The sequence below is a fragment of the Fusarium coffeatum genome, assembly GCF_003316985.1.
Source record: "Fusarium coffeatum strain FIESC_28 chromosome Unknown BRIP53273_contig_29, whole genome shotgun sequence".
NCBI classification, from domain to species: Eukaryota; Fungi; Ascomycota; class Sordariomycetes; order Hypocreales; family Nectriaceae; genus Fusarium; species Fusarium coffeatum.
Genome location: NW_022157826.1, coordinates 56,253 through 72,885, shown reverse-complemented (window position 1 = coordinate 72,885; position 16,633 = coordinate 56,253). Strand labels below are relative to the sequence as shown.

Sequence of the window (16,633 nt, the reverse complement as noted above, 5' to 3'; positions counted from 1 at the left end):
TATACACAAAGGGGAGTATTTCACCGAGGTTACTACGTGCCCCTGTTCAGACATCCACAAATGTTTGGGCTTGAACCGCATCGCGACCAGTTATTCAATCAGAATAGTTAAGTATAACTATTGTATATTAATTGTACATTGCTATTTCTTACTACTTATATTGAAATATCACGAACTGTACTACTGTGTTGGGGAAGATAATTGAGATACTTATTAAATTACCCTATAGCCCTGCGAAATTGAGTAGTGCCTGTGACATGGGAGTTGATTAAGTAAGCAATTTCTATCAAGACGGTAAGCGACAGATGGTTGATGGTGGGCCTGCAAGGCTGATGAGCCTTAACCTTGAACGGCTATGCTCGTTCTCGGAACATACCGGTGTCGATCGCAAGATATCATGATGTAACGGCCGTGTCTTAGTTCCGAGGTATGCGCTAGCCAATCTAGAGCCCGGGTGGCTGAGTGCCGCGTTCCAACTAGCGCGGTGTTATTTCCACAGGCACTAGTCTACTGTGCGAGTTTGTTCGGTAATTGCGACAAAGATCACACTAACATCTATTGATTCATCCGAAAGGTCACGAGCTGAGCACAATTGGAACCGAGGGAGATTAGCCTGAGAGCAAAATAGACAACCGTGTCGCTCACTTTTTCACAGCCCATACGTGAAATCATCGCCATAGGTAGAAACAAAGACCAGAAGTATACACCATGTCTCTCCAGGCTCCGATGATGATTACAGGTTTGAGAAACCCTTATCTAAGCAAGGTCTATAAACAGTCGCGCGCTTCAGACGCGTCTTCCTGCTGTAATCATGACCTTACCCTAGACCTTCTCGGTCAGCCCCCATACATCACGATAGTACCTTCATTCCTTGCAATTTGATCGGGTTCCGATGACGCCAATAAGCAATCCCCTAACACTGGGTGAGTCTGCTTTCATTTTGGCGGAGTGTGGTAAGGATGGCATCGCCCCTTTGCAGGAAAAGCATGTCGCCTTCGTTCAAAGTCCTCGAACGCGGAATTCAGGTACGCTTTCACAGTTTACAAACGGGATCAGCCGTATCGGATCTAGTTTCCTCATCGGTCTGGGGTCCTAGCGAAGCTACTCATGGTCAGCTAGTGACACATCTGGTAATACTGTCGGAATTCACGAGATCCGTAACGCCCGGTGGATATCTCCCTCTCAAAGCTGCAGCTGTAATTGGTGTCAGAGGAATTAAAGATCTGACATCACGCTAACCTGCGCATCTGAGAAAATGAGGAATGCAGCGTTGGATCCACCGGGTCTCAAGAATCTCATGAGTTCCATGCCCGACAATGCGTACTCGATTTCATTACTATACCTTTTGCCCGGTAGAGCAATTGGAGTAATCTGAATACATTACGCTATTTCACTAACATGTAGATCGTGGAGGCCAGCCAAAGCAGCTATGTTGAAGAAATTTTATGTACCAAAGTTCGTATCAAAGCATAATCCAGTAGAGAACTCAATGATCATATACGTAATCGATTATTTGAGTGATCTTCCGTACTATACGTTATGTGTGTGAATTATGAAGGCCGCGTATGTAATGCGCGTCTTTGGGATCATTGGCCTTTGATTTGAGATGGGAAATATTCAGAAACAGGCCTCACAATCACATTCTTGGCGTCGGTCACTTTCCATGATTCGCAGAAGTGTTGTTTTATCAAGTACGCATTGCAGGCATCTTTATCACCAGATGTGTCACAAGCAAACCCCGAGTAACCATGATTCGTCGATGATGAACGTTTGACCTTAATCAGCGGACAAGAATCTCCGTTAATTGAGTACATGTTTCCTTAAACGATGGGGAGGATGATGTCATTGAATTATGGCGCATTCCTGATGGAGGGCATGTACTCAGCTTTCGGAGAATTTGTCCGCTGATTAATCTCAAGCGTTGAGTATCCACAAATCATAAGAAACCATGGTGGGACTGCGCCACGTTATGTATTACGAGAAGAGAATTGAGGGCGTTGTACGGATAGCTTGGCCGATTCGATACGAACCAAGTTTGACAGCATTCCAGAGAAGCTTTTAGATGACCTAAACAATGTGTAAGTGATTGAGGCTTCAAAGCAAAGTTATGAACCGAAAACAGCTAGGCTGACAGGTCTTGGCATTCAGGCCCGAGCTAATCGAAAGATGGAGGTGCCTGAAGGATGTCTGGTGGGACGAGCACACATGCATGGTGCCTGGCCATTTAAACTCTTAATCCCGCTAGCGGCACTCGTGCCTTGCATGTTTCCGTTAGTACGCGTCGTGGAGAATACCCGATTGGTCACACGAACAAGCATCGGTGGAATGCTCCCCCAAACTTAGGACCGTAACAGCCGAAGGTTGTCTGTTAACAGGGTTTGATATTGTGGTTGGCTCGTTAGCGGTATGTTTAAATCCGGTAAAGATCCGGAAATGTATCAGTCAAGATCGGGTGCACGGGTAGATCGTCACAAGTGTAATTCGTCTTCATCTAGAACGCCAGCTGAGTACAGAAGCAGGAGTTGGAAGTCTAGGTGCAAACAATGAATTGTGGAAAAGGCCTGTGAATGGGGTGGCGTCTCTTGTTGTGTCGAATATGGAAGATCAGATGCATAGACGAAAACAGACAGTGTAGCAATCATTCACTGATTTCCCAATGGTTATAAACAATCGAGAGGCCCTGAACAAGAACGTGAATAACCAAACACACACAAACACGAACACACCCAATCTCTTCAATATTGACTAATTCGCTCCTTAAATTTATGCAACAACCCATATCATGTTGTTATCAAGGGGGCTGATAGCCTCGACACTCATTCTGACCGCCAAATCCCAGGGTGGTATCAATATCAACGATGCCGCACTACGGGTTGCGGAAGGATTTGAAGCATCCCTTATCGGACATGCTATGACTACCTTGAACGGGGACGCCGGAGACGCGGACTCGGGACAGATCTTGGACGCGACCGGGGCAAATGGCGACGCCAACAACAATCCCGTTACGCAGCCAACCAACGCCCAGCCAACCGTCGCTACATACACCAAGTATGGGACATTATTCCCTGTTACGCTCCTTCCTCATCCTGTTATCACGATCCCGCCGAAAAGCGACGACCCATACGAAAGAATTATCCAAGCATACACAGGAGGCGCTGATGCCACAACGAACCAAGAAATCACAATTGCCGAGCCGAGTGGGACGAATCCCGGTACGATTATCGTGGATGTTCCTGGTACAGCATACTCCTCCTTCTCATCAGGACAGCCCGGCGTATTAACGATTACGCCTTCCAACGAGAACCCGACAGCTACAATTATTTCAGCGATACCTAGTGGTGTCGCCATCACTGGTGATGCTACAAAGACTATTCCCGCGGCGGGGACTGCCCCAGCGACTGTTGTCATTCAGACATCATGGAATGATGTACCATTAAGCACAGTTGGGGTTGGTAGTAGCCCTGCAGTTGGTGCTGGCGCTGGTAATATCCCCGGAGGTGGTGTTAGCCCTGGAGGTGGCACTGAACCTGGAGGTGGCAGCAGTCCTGGTGGTATTAGCCTTGGAGGTGGTACTGTCCCTGGAGGTGATACTGTACCTGGAGCTGGTGATGGCGCTGGAAATATCCCTGGAGGTGGTATTAGCCCAGGAGGTAGTACTGTCCCTGGAGTTGGTAGCAGTCCCGGAGGTGGTATTAGCCCTGGAGCTGGTACTGTACCTGGCGCCGGCAGCAGTCCCGGAGGTGGTATTAGCCCTGGCGCTGACAGCAGTCCTGGCGCTGGCAGCAGTCCTGGAGGTGGTGTTAGTCCTGGAGCTGACGTTGGACCTGGAGCAGGCGCTGGAGCTGGAACAACTACCTCAAATGTTCTGGTTATTGAAACGCTTACCGGAACAACTTACATCACTCAGCCACGGATTACTACCAAGGCTGCTTATGTAGGTGGTCCAAGCACCGTCTACATTCAGGTCCCCCCAAGCAACACAAACCCCGACGGTGCCATTACCATTCGTCCGAGTAACGGTGGACGTTTCACTACAATCATTGCCCCATACACAGGGACCTCGCCCATCCAAACCCCCATTACCTCCCTGATCCCCACCTCGGCTGGCGGAGATGGATCGATCATTATCCTGACTCCCACTGCCTCGAGCACGCGAAAGGGCGAAAACCAGGAGGAGGACATGCCTGATAACCAGCCCCAGGTCATTCCACCCAGTGGCAACAATCCCTACTATACTGTCTTACGGCCCCACGCGGGGTCTGGTCAAATAACTAAGCCTGTGACCTATACAGTACCCCCATCCGGTACCCTGCCCGGGACTGTCATTATCGAGACACCAAATGTGCCCAAGGGACAGTATGCTATCACTCTTCCACCCGATCCCAACAGTGGTTATATCACGATTGTAAAGCAGCCCGAGAATCCTATAACCACTGCTATGACCAGGACGATCCGGCCCAGCGGCGGCCAGCCAGGGACTATTATTATTGAGACTCCCGCCCCTCAGTCGGGAACCAACGACATTACAATCCCAGCTGGCTCGGGAGGATCCATGGTGACCATCATTCAGGGACCCACTGGTACTGATGCTGTTACGGCTCCCACAACTATCACCATGACCGGTGGTCAGGGGCAACCAGGGACTGTCATCATCAAGACCCCGGTCCCATCTGGAAGCGGTCAGACTACCCGGGCCCCCGACGGACCTTTCACAATCCCCCCTGGGACTGGTAATAAATTTGTCACTGTTTTTCGACCTCACAGTGGTGGCCCCATTTCGGCGCCTATTACCCTTACTCAAAAGGGGGAAAATGGTCAACCAGGAACAATTATCATCGAGACACCGTCACCAGAGACATATCGTCCTGGCAAGGAACCGATTACTCTTCCTGCGGGCAGTGGTAGTTCTTACATAACCGTCTACAAGCCACACAAGGGTGACCCTATCAAGAAACCTATCACAATCACCATTCCTCCTAGTGGCACTCGGCCCGGTACCATTGTGGTTGAAACTCCCACAGTTGATACACCCAAGGGTCAAAATGCGATCACCACGACAGGGGAAGATCGTCCACCCATAACGATTCCTCCGAATGACAACAATCCATATGTGACCATCTACAGGCCTCATAAGGGTGATCCTATTACCGTCCCTGTTACCATTACGCAGTCGCCTTCAAATGGAAGACCCGGTACTATCATCATAGAGACACCTGCTGTTCCGGAGAGGACTGTGACCCAGTTCCGAACCGTGACTAACTGGGAGACCCGGCCAGGTACGACGGTGACCGTTCAACCTAGTGCCCCTGGCGCATACACAACTATCTACCGACCACATGTTGGTGAGCCTATTACTGAGCCTATTACTGTCACAACTATCAATGGCAAGAATGGGGAACCAGGAACCGTTATTGTCGAGACTCAAGGCCCGATTACCGTCACTCCAACAATAATTGGTGGAACGGTTACGATCTATCAGCCTTGCACAGATGATCATGACACCACGATTACAGAGACTGTTATTATCACAAACTCTGGTGGTAGCAAGTCCACAGCCGTCATCATTGAGACTCCCCCAGTGAAGATTAGCACCTCTCCAGGGCCTCAGGCTACTGTGACTGGTGCCGACGGGTATGTCACGGTTACACAGCAGTATACTGGCACAGATGTTATTACAGCAGTTATAACTACTTCAGTAGCTGGATCTGGTACAAACCCAGGAACAGTGTTCATCATGACACCTCCTGCGACCAAGTTTGCCCCAGCAATCACAACTACGGGTACGGACAATTACGTTACAGTCTACAAGCCATTCCCGGGACCAGGAATCATCAACTCGCCCATCACCGTCACGCAGGCTCTGCCCACTGGTGGTAAATTTGGAACCGTTATCGTCCAAACACCTGTTGGACAAACCTTAGCTCCAATCACATCACCAAGGCCTAGCACGACACAAGGCACAGATGGGTATGTGACTGTCTTTGTGCCTTTTCCTGGTCCAGGCATTATTACTGCCTCTTATACCAGGACACAGGCGCCTTCAGGTGGCAATCCCGGAACGGTTTTCATCACAACGCCTGCGTCCCCACCGGCGACTAGCAGTCAACCAAACCTGCCAGTTACCACTTCGGGCGTGGATGGCTACGTCACAGTCTTTGTCCCATATCCTGGGCCAGGTGAGATAAGTGCACCTATTACTTATACCCAGCCCCCCTCCGGCGGCCGTCCTGGTACTGTCTTTATTACCACCCCAGTCGTTAAGGTTAGTGCAACTCAACAGCAGAGTAAGGCTACTAGTACTGTCTCAGGGACTGATGGATATGTAACGGTCTATCTGCCCTTCCCAGGACCAGGGGTCATTACTGCTCCTGTCACTTATACCCAGCCCCCATCAGGCGGCCGTCCTGGTACTGTTTACATTACAACACCTGCACCTAGCACTCAGATACAGCAGAGTATGCCAAGTACTGCACTGAATGGTGACCAATACGTGACAGTATTCTTCCCATTCCCAGGGCCTGGTGTCATCACAGCACCTATTACGAGGACACAAATGGCGCCGTCTGGTGGCAATCCAGGAACTGTGTTTATCACAACTCCATCTAGCCCTACTTCCACACTGACGCAGAGCTCTGCACCCGTGACAGATAATTACATAACCATTTATACCCCCTTCCCAGGCCCTGGCGTTATTACTTCTCCTGTTACTATCACGAAACTGGCAACTGGCGGTCAACCTGGAACGGTTCTTATTCAAACCCCTGCCCCGACGATGTCAAACAGTAACCAGTATGTAACGGTATACAGACCATATCCTGGTCCTGGAACCATTACAGCACCAGTTACTCTAACACAGGCACCTTCAAACGGCCAAGCGGGTACTGTTTTTATTGAGACACAGCCGACCGACCTTCCAACCTCGGCGGGTCAGACAACTGCTGGTTCGAGCTCTCCTATCGGCATTCCCCCTGATCCCACAGGATCTTACGTGACAGTTTATATGCCGTGGCCAGGGCCAGGTGACATCACATCCGCAGTTACCTATACTCAAGCTCCTGCTTCTGGAAAGCCTGGAACCATTATCATCCAGACTCCGAACCCGGGAGCAAATACTGCTACCAAGACAGGCCCAGTTACGATTCCTACCGGTAACAATAACCCGTACATTACGGTTTATAAGCCTTACCCCGGTCCTGGCAACATTGATCAGCCAATCACCATTACCGCTGTTACTCCTTCAGGTGATCAACCTGGGACAGTCATCATCGAGACCCCTTCACCGGATGTTAATACAAAATTTGCGCCAACGACAGCGGTCTCGAGCGAAGTCACCATGCCTGCTGGAAGCAACAACTACGTAACTGTGTACAAGCCTCACACTGGCTCTGGAGTTACCGCCCCTGTTACGATTACTCAGGCCTCTCCCACTGGTGGACAGCCCGGCACCGTGATTGTAGAGACACCCGTTCCTCTCACTCAGCCAACAGAGCAAGCACCAACCACAGACAACCCTCCTGTCACTATCCCCCAGGGCCAAGACGGATACGTGACGATTTATCGACCCCACGAGGGTCCTGGCGTCATTACTGCACCCGTTACCGTCAGCACCATTGCAGCAACGAATGGCCAGCCTGGAACAGTGGTCATTGAGACCCCTGCGCCTGTAGTTACGACTTCATCAGAAGAAAGCCAATTCACGCCTTCTGCGGTTACCGTTTCTGCAGGCGATGGAGGCTATGTCACTGTATATAGGCCATACCCAGGACCAGGCATGATCGATGAGCCTCACACGGTCGGAACGGTCGCCCCTACCTCAGGTCGCCCAGGAACGATTATCATCGAGACTCCAGTGCCCCTGGCCACCTCTCAACAATCCAATTCAGGATCTGGCGCGAGTACAGTACAGGGTAATGATGGTTATGTGACAGTTTCAGAACCATATACCGGTTTAGGACCTATCACAGCCCCCATTACCACCACGATTCTGCCCTCCAGCGGCCAGCCTGGAACTGTAATTGTTCAAACACCCATGGACCAGGCACAAGCTACAAGTCAGTCCACCGACAATGGCCCTGTGACGGTTCTTCCTGGTCCTCAAGGATCTGACGTGACGATATACCAACCTAATACAAGCCCCGGTCCCATTAACGAACCAGTAACCGTTTCCACCATCCCCGGTGCTAATGGCCAGCCGGGTACTATCGTTGTAGAGACGCCACCGGGTAAAACTGTTGGACCAGTTCTCGATTTCACTACGGCATCGGTTTCCGCTTCGAGTCTTGAGACTGGTGGTAAGGCTGTGATCCCTCCTGTTACTCTGAACCCAGGGCCTGGCGATCAGTATACGACTATCTACAGACCGTACACAGGAACTGGTAGCATCAATGTGCCTGTTACCGTCACCACTATCTCACCAGCCGGTGGTCAGCCGGGGACAGTTATTATTGAAACGCCAGAACCAGCGAGTGCGGGACCTAATCCAACTGTCACGCTTCCTCTAGGACCAAATGAATCCTACATTACTGTCTTCCGTCCCCATACGGGAGCCGACCTGGTTACTGCTCCTGTAACGGTCATGACGATTACACCTGCCAATGGCCAACCCGGTACGGTTATTATCGAAACTCCCGTTATGCTGGAGACTCCGTCCGTTTCTGGTGTTGTTGGCCCGACAGAAAGTAGTGCTTATCAGCCTGCGGCTTCTTATGTCACAATCTTTCGTCCCCATACTGGCACCGACCGCATCACAAGCCCTATTACTATCACCACCGAGCAGCCCACTGGCAATGAACCCGGTACGGTCATTATTGAAACTCCGGACCAAGACCTACCCCCTATTACTACTTCAGCTGGACAAGGTGCTAGTGTGGTGACAGTTTATCAGCCTGCTACAGGGGCAGAAAAGATCACTGAAACACAGATTCTAACAACAGTACAACCAACCAACGGCCAACCTGGTACAGTAATTATAGAGACTCCGGGTCAGCAAGCGCCTCCCGTGACCTCTTTCCCCATTCCTGATGCATACGTGACGATTACTAGGCCTTACACCGGCAGAGACCCGATTAACCAAGCAGTTGTGACTACCATCCCTCCAAGTGGCGACCAGCCGGGTACAGTCATCTATGAAACACCAGTTGAACAAGCCGCTTCTGTTCCAGGGAATATCTCCCCCTCGTACATTACGGTTACGCAGCAATATACTGGGACAGACCAGATCACTGAACCTATTGTTACTACTATCCCGGCTCAAGGAGACCAGCCTGGAACTGTTATTGTCGAGACCCAGCCTCCTTTTGTGACTATCTATCGCCCACACACAGGAGCAGGCCAGATTACGAGCCCAGTTACTGTTTCCACCGTCGCCCCTACAGGAGACCAACGTGGTACCATCATCATCGAAACTCCAGGTGGGGAAAGTGCAGTCACAACCACGCCTATTGAACCGTCATACATCACCACAACAGTTTTCTATACCGGAACTGGTGTTATCACGGCCCCTACAACTCTCACAACTGTCCCTCCTCAGGGTGACCAGCCGGGAACAGTTATCATAGGGGTACCGGGCGTTTACGTGACAACCACAACCTTGTACATGGGAGCTGATCCAATCACTGGACCAACAGCTGTTACAACCGTCCCACCACAGGACAACCGACCTGGCACAGTAGTCATTGCCATACCTCCCTATGTCACGACTACGGCTAGTTACACCGGCCTTGACCAGATAACTGGTCCGGTTACTATCACCGCTGTGGCCCCTACAGGCGATCGCCCTGGAACGGTTGTGATCCAGACCCAAGCACCTTTTGCAACAATATACCGCCCTCATACAGGAGCTGACACCATCACCACGCCAACGACTGTGTCTACAATCCCACCCTCTGGCGGCCGTCCCGGTACAATTGTAGTGGAGACCCCAGGCTCAGAGCCTCCCACCACAACTTCACCCGCTGCGCCCTCATACACAACAATTTTTGAGCCATACACTGGCCCCGGCGTCCTGACGGAACCCTTGGCCAAGACCACTATTGCGCCTCAAGGGGATCAGCCTGGCACCGTGATCTTCGAGACTCCCGGCCAGAAGGTCGCTTCCGACAGTGGTATTGCTCAGACACCTGGACCCTCCTATGTCACCGTTTATGAGCCTGAAACAGGCACAGATCCCATCACATCGCCTGTGACTGTAACAGCTGTCCCTCCACAAGGAGACAAGCCAGGTACTATTGTCATCAAGACACCCGGACAGCAATCTGCTGTCACGCTTGTGCCATCTGGTTCTTACACCACTATCTATGAAGTATACACCGGCACTGGACAATTCACCGGAGAGGTTACTCGAACAGTCAGTGCTCCACAGGGTAGCCAGCCTGGCATTGTCATCATTGAAACCGATGGCCAGCAAGGAACCAACGTGGGAAGCCCCCCTGTTACCCTGCCTGCTGGAAACAATGGTTACGTGACGGTCTTTAGGCCTTATACAGGTACTGAACAAATCACAGTGCCAACTACTGTTACCGCAGCCGTTCCATCTGGCGACCAGCCAGGCACTATCATCATCGAAACTCCAGGGCCTGCCTCTCAGCCCGAATCTCAAGTTGGAAGCCAGCCCATCAACACAAATAATCCACCTGTTACAATCTCTCAGGGCCAAGATGGGTACATGACAGTCTATGAACCATATACCGGGTCAGACACAATCGCTGCGCCTGTCACTGTTAGCACGGTTCCGCCAAGCAACGGCCAGCCAGGTACTGTGGTTATACAGACGCCTGCATCGAAACCTGTGTTATCACCGGTTGAGACTCCAAGCGCATCTGGCCCTACTGTCACAGTTCCTTCGAATGGCCGTGGTTATATGACGATTTATAGGCCATACACTGGACCTGGAACTATCACGGCTCCTGTCACTGTCACCACGATTGAGGGAGTTGGTGGACAACCAGGCACAGTAATCATCGAGACCTCAGCTACTCTAGAACCTATTGCCCAGAGTAGTTTAAGACCTGATGTTACTTCCGTGCAAGGTGATGACGGCTACGTCACCGTCTTCGAACCATACACCGGAACAGACGCCATTGCAACGCCTGTCACTGCGACTACTATTGCTCCTTCCAACGGCCAACCAGGAACGATTATCGTCCAGACACCAGGTAGTCAAACGCCGGCCTCGACTCAAGTCGGTGGTGATGTGCCTGTGACTATTCCATCTGACTCTGACAGCGCCTACACGACGGTCTATAGACCTTATACCGGCACTGATAGCATTACGGCACCTTTGACAGTTACTACTATCCAAGGAGTTAATGGCCAGCCCGGAACTGTTATCGTAGAGACATCTGCTCCTACTCAGGATACTGGTGTATACAGCACCGCCTCCGCTAGCCCTGGCAGCATGTACGATACAGTTTATCAGCCTCATCCTGGACCTGACACGATTACCGAAGCGACTACAGTCACAACCATCCAGCCTCCCAATGGTAATCCCGGAACTGTTATTATTCAGACACCAACTGTTGAAACTGGCAGCAAGGAAAATATTCCCCCAGTTACTCTTACTCCTGGCCCAGGCGGCCAGTATGTTACCATCTACAGACCTCACACTGGAACCGATGCCATAACTGCTCCTGTAACTGTTACGACTCTACCCGGTCTAGGTGACCAGCCAGGTACCGTTGTTATTGAAACCCCTGAGCCAGAAACCCCCGGGGCCAACCCTACAGTTACCTTACCCCCTGGACCGAATGAGTCTTACGTGACGGTGTTCCGACCTCACACTGGAGCCGAGATCAGTGCTCCTATCACTGTTACAGAAATTGCGCCTTCAAACGGCCAGCCAGGCACCGTCGTTATCGAGACTCCTGTTCAGGTCACTCGAACAGATGCGGAGACAAGCGTCGACTCGACGAATACCATTACTTCTCAAGACAGTGCTTATGTTACAGTCTTCCGTCCAGGCTCTGGAACGGAAAAAATCACGACTCCAGTTACTATTACAACTATCGCACCTCAAGGAACACAGCCCGGCACGGTTATAGTCGAAACTCCGGATCGAGAACTGCCGCCTATCACAACCTCTGCTCCCGGTGCTACTTATGTGACGGTTTACCAACCTGGCACAGGAACTGGCAGGATCACTGAAGCAGTGCCTGAAACGACCATCGAGCCGGCTAATGGCCAACCTGGAACGGTAATAATTAACACTCCGGGTCAGAAAGCACCTCCTAGCACTCTAGACAATGCCCCGGCTTCGTACGTCACCATCACAAAGGCATACACTGGAACTAGTCAGATTACGGCACCTTTGATGACAACCGTCCCGCCTCAGGGCGACGAACCAGGGACCGTTATCGTTGAAACTCAGGTTCCATTTGTTACTGTCTATCGTCCGCATACTGGATCTGACCAGCTCATGGGCCCAACAACTGTGTCTACGATTCCCCCTACAGGAGACCAGCCGGGAACAGTTATCATCGAGACTCCTGGTATTGCACCTCACGTCACTACGACACCCCCCATGCCATCATACGTGACGGTCACGGAACTATATACTGGGTCAGACCTCTCCCCTGAGGCAACTACGGTCATCACTATCCCACCTGAGGGCGATCAGCCCGGTACTGTCATTGTGCAGACACAAGGTCGTTATGTCACTTCTTCCACACTGTATACTGGGGCCGGTTTGGTTTCAGGTCCAGTCCCTCTTACTACAATCCCTCCTCGGGGTGATCAGCCAGGTACTGTTATTGTGGGGACACAGGGATCGTATGTCACGACCACGGTTGAGTACACCGGGGTCGACCAGATTACTTCACCAATCGTGGCTACGACGATTCCTCCTTCAGTGGATCAACCTGGCACTGTCATTATTCAGACACAGGCGCCTTTTGTGACAATCTATCAGCCGTATAGCGGATCTGGCTCGATTACTGACCCTGTTACTGTATCAAGTATCCCTCCCAACGGTGGACAGCCTGGTACTATCATCATTGCGACCCCTGGATCTCAACCTCCTATCACTACGACGCCTCCAGTTCCTTCCTACACTTCGGTTTACATCGAATACAGTGGCACAGGTGTCATTACTGAAGCCGTTGTTGTCACAACTATTCAGCCGGAAGGAGATCAGCCCGGCACTATCATCTTTAACACCCCTGCCGCGTTGATTACCTCAGCCAGTGCTAGCCAGGACTCATACATAACAGTCTATCAACCTCATACTGGTGAGGAAGGCATCACCAATCCAGTGACTGTTACTACAGTTCCCCCGCAAGGTGATCAACCCGGTACCGTTATCATCGAAACACCTGGTTCAGAACCTGCAACCACGGCAACAGCTGTCCTTGAAGCGTCTTACGTGACTGTCTATCAGCCTCATACAGGTTATGGTAGTGTTGATAGTCCAGTCCCTATCACTACAATTTCCCCTCAAGGCGGTCAGCCTGGTACTGTAATTGTTGAAACACCCGGCTCAGGGGCTCCCGTCACATCAGCTCCTGATGGCATGGCCTCGTACGTAACAGTCTACCAGCCGCACACTGGAGCGGGTACCGTCACAGAGCCTATCCTAGTTACTACAATTCCCCCCCAAGGTACAGCACCAGGCACAGTTTACATTGAAACTCCCGGCTCGGGGGCTCCGATTACCCCATCACCTATCCCTCAAGAACGATATGTCACTGTCTTCCAACCACACGCTGGAGCGGGTAGCATCACGGCCCCTGTTACAATCACCACGATCCAGCCTCAAGGCGATCAGCCTGGTACTGTGATTGTGGAGACACCTGGTTCTGAATTACCGGCTACTTCGAGCCCAGCAATGATAAGCGAGTCAGCTTTTGTCACTGTGTTCAGGCCTTACTCTGGCACTGGTCAGATAACTGCGCCAGTGACGATATCAACAATACAGCCGCAGGGGCTTGAGCCGGGTACCGTTATCATTGAAACACCAGGAACAAAAGAAGCCGTAACTGTAGCACCTACTGTCTCGTATACCACCATTTACGAGCCTTTTGACGGAGCTACTGATATGACCGCAGAAATTACTCGCACTCTGGCTCCAATGCAAAGTGGCGAGGTCGGCACTGTTATCATCAATACTCCTGCAGTACAAAGCACGATCAAAGGCGCAAACCCTCCCCTGACTATTCCTGCTGGAGCCGATGACCTTGTAACTGTCTTCAGACCATACACAGGAAGTCCTCCAATCACAGCCCCCATAACGGTTACCACGATCTCGCCCTCAGGCAGCCAGCCAGGTACTGTCATTGTTGAGACTCCGGTGAAAGAGGATGTTCTCAGCACTGTTCCTAGCAGTCCCTCCGTGAATGCTCCTGTTACTCTACCAGCCGGAAGTGACGACTATGCCACGATCTTCAGGCCTTATACTGGTACCGAGGCGATCACAGCACCTATAACCGTCTCTACTATCAGTGCTTCAGACGGTAAACCTGGCACAGTTATCGTCGAAACTCCCGAGGCTAGCACTCAAGGCCCACTCACAACCAACCTGCCTGCAGATGTTTACGTAACTATTTACAGGCCATACACAGGTGCTGATCAGATTACCGCTCCAATTACTGTTACGACTATGCTTGCGATTTCTGGAACAGGTACTGTAATCATTGAAACACCCGTACCCCAGACTGCAAGTGTCATTTACGCGACTATCTATCGGCCATACACCGGCACAGCGCATATTACAGGACCTATTACCGTTACGACTATCGCCCCTATGTCTGGGAGTGAAGGAACTGTTATTATTGAGACTCCTACTCCTGAATCTACCACCGATAGCCAGGTATCCGACTCGCCTGCTATTACGATTCCTTCCAATGATGAGAACCGTAACGTGACGGTGATCAAACCCTACCCTGGCCCTGGATTCATATCAGCACCTATTACCAGCTACATCCCCCCTGCCACATCAGGTCAGCCCGGGACTGTTGTCATCGAGACTCCTGGAGATTTGTCTAAAATGGAATCCCAGTCTCAAGACCAAACAATGTCACCTCCCGCTGTTACGATTCCTCCAAGTAACGGAAGCCCTAATGTTACTGTTGTTCGCCAATATCCAGGCCCAGGCATTATTACTGGCCCCGTTACCTCATACGAGCCACCAAATACGCCTGGGCAACCTGGAACCGTCATCATTGAGACTCCCGCTCCAATCAGCCAACCCTCATCGGATATGGCTCATGCTGGCACGAACACTACGATCTATACTTTGGCACCATCGGGCGTGAAGACTCCAATCACCAGCTATGCTCCTCCACAAACAGAGGGTGGAGAAGGAACTGTCTTCATCCAAACCATAGCCTCTGAGACTCCCATGGGCTCCAAAGATGGAAGCAACGTGACCATCTTTACTGAGGGACCAGCGTCTCTAACGGCTCCACAGACCAGATACCAGCCTCCCGCATCAGCTGATGAGCCTGGCACAGTGTTTGTCGAGACACCCGCCGTAACATCAGCAACACCCGGGTCATCCACAGACCTTCCTTATGTGACGGTGTACCAGCCACACACAGGAATTGGTAGAATCACTCAACCGGTTACGCTGACAACAATTGCGCCTGTGGGTGGCGAGCCAGGTACCGTGATTGTCGAAACGCCTGGTTCTGAACCCCCAATTACATCAACGCCTATGTCGTATGTGACAGTGTATCGACCTCACACTGGTGAAAGTAGCATCACTACACCCGTTACAGTTACTACAGTTGACGGCGCAGGCGATCAGCCAGGTACCGTGATTATCGAAACCCCCGGCTCTAAGCCCCTAATCACATCAACGCCTATGTCGTATGTAAAAGTATATCGACCTCATACCGGCGAAGGCAGCATCGCTGGTCCCGTCACCGTTACTACAGTTGATGGCACAGGCGATCAGCCAGGTACTGTGATTATCGAAACCCCCGGCTCTAACCCCCCAGTTACGTCAGAGCCTATGCCCATGTCGTATATGACAGTATATCGACCTCACACCGGCGAAGGTACTATTACTACTCCAGTTACCATCACAACCATCCCACCTCAGGGTGATCAGCCTGGTACTGTAGTTATCGAAACGCCCGGTTCAGCGGCTCCGGTTACATCAGCTCCTACATCCATACCCTATGTTACAATCTATCAGCCTTACACTGGTTCAGAGCCGATCACTGCCCCAGTTACCATTACAACCATAGCACCTCAAGGTGACCAGCCTGGTACTGTTATTATAGGGACAGCTGGCTCAGGAGAGCCTGTTACTTCGACCCCTTCAGCAATCATGTCTTATGTCACATCCCTCCGCCCGTATTCTGGTACGAAGACCATTACAGACTCTGTGACCATTACGACGATTGCCCCCGAAGGAGATCAACCGGGCACTATCATAGTAGAAACTCCAGCCACAGCGATGACATCCAGCAGCGATGGTGGCAGTAGCCCTGTTACTCTACCACCTGGGGATGACAACTACGTCACAGTTCTGCAACCTTACACAGGTACCGGCGTCATCACAGCGCCTGTCACTATTTCCACTATTCCTGCATCGGGAGGTCAGCCTGGAACCGTGTTTGTCGAGACTCCTGCTTCTTTCACTGGTGGTATGTCACAGACGCCAGTTGTCAACGTGACTATGTACACATTGGCC

General features: G+C 51.3%; 1 protein-coding gene across 1 annotated transcript in view; it reads left to right on the top strand.

Moving 5' to 3' along the window:
* Positions 1-2,782: 2,782 nt before the first annotated feature.
* The window catches only part of FIESC28_01039 (uncharacterized protein), a gene marked incomplete at both ends in the record, with an annotated part of 28,092 nt that continues 14,241 nt past the window's right edge, over positions 2,783-16,633 (top strand). Inside the window, one exon of the mRNA XM_031155190.1 lies at positions 2,783-16,586. Within this exon, the coding sequence (XP_031020739.1) occupies positions 2,783-16,586 (13,804 nt within the window). The remainder of the gene's footprint in view (positions 16,587-16,633) is intronic.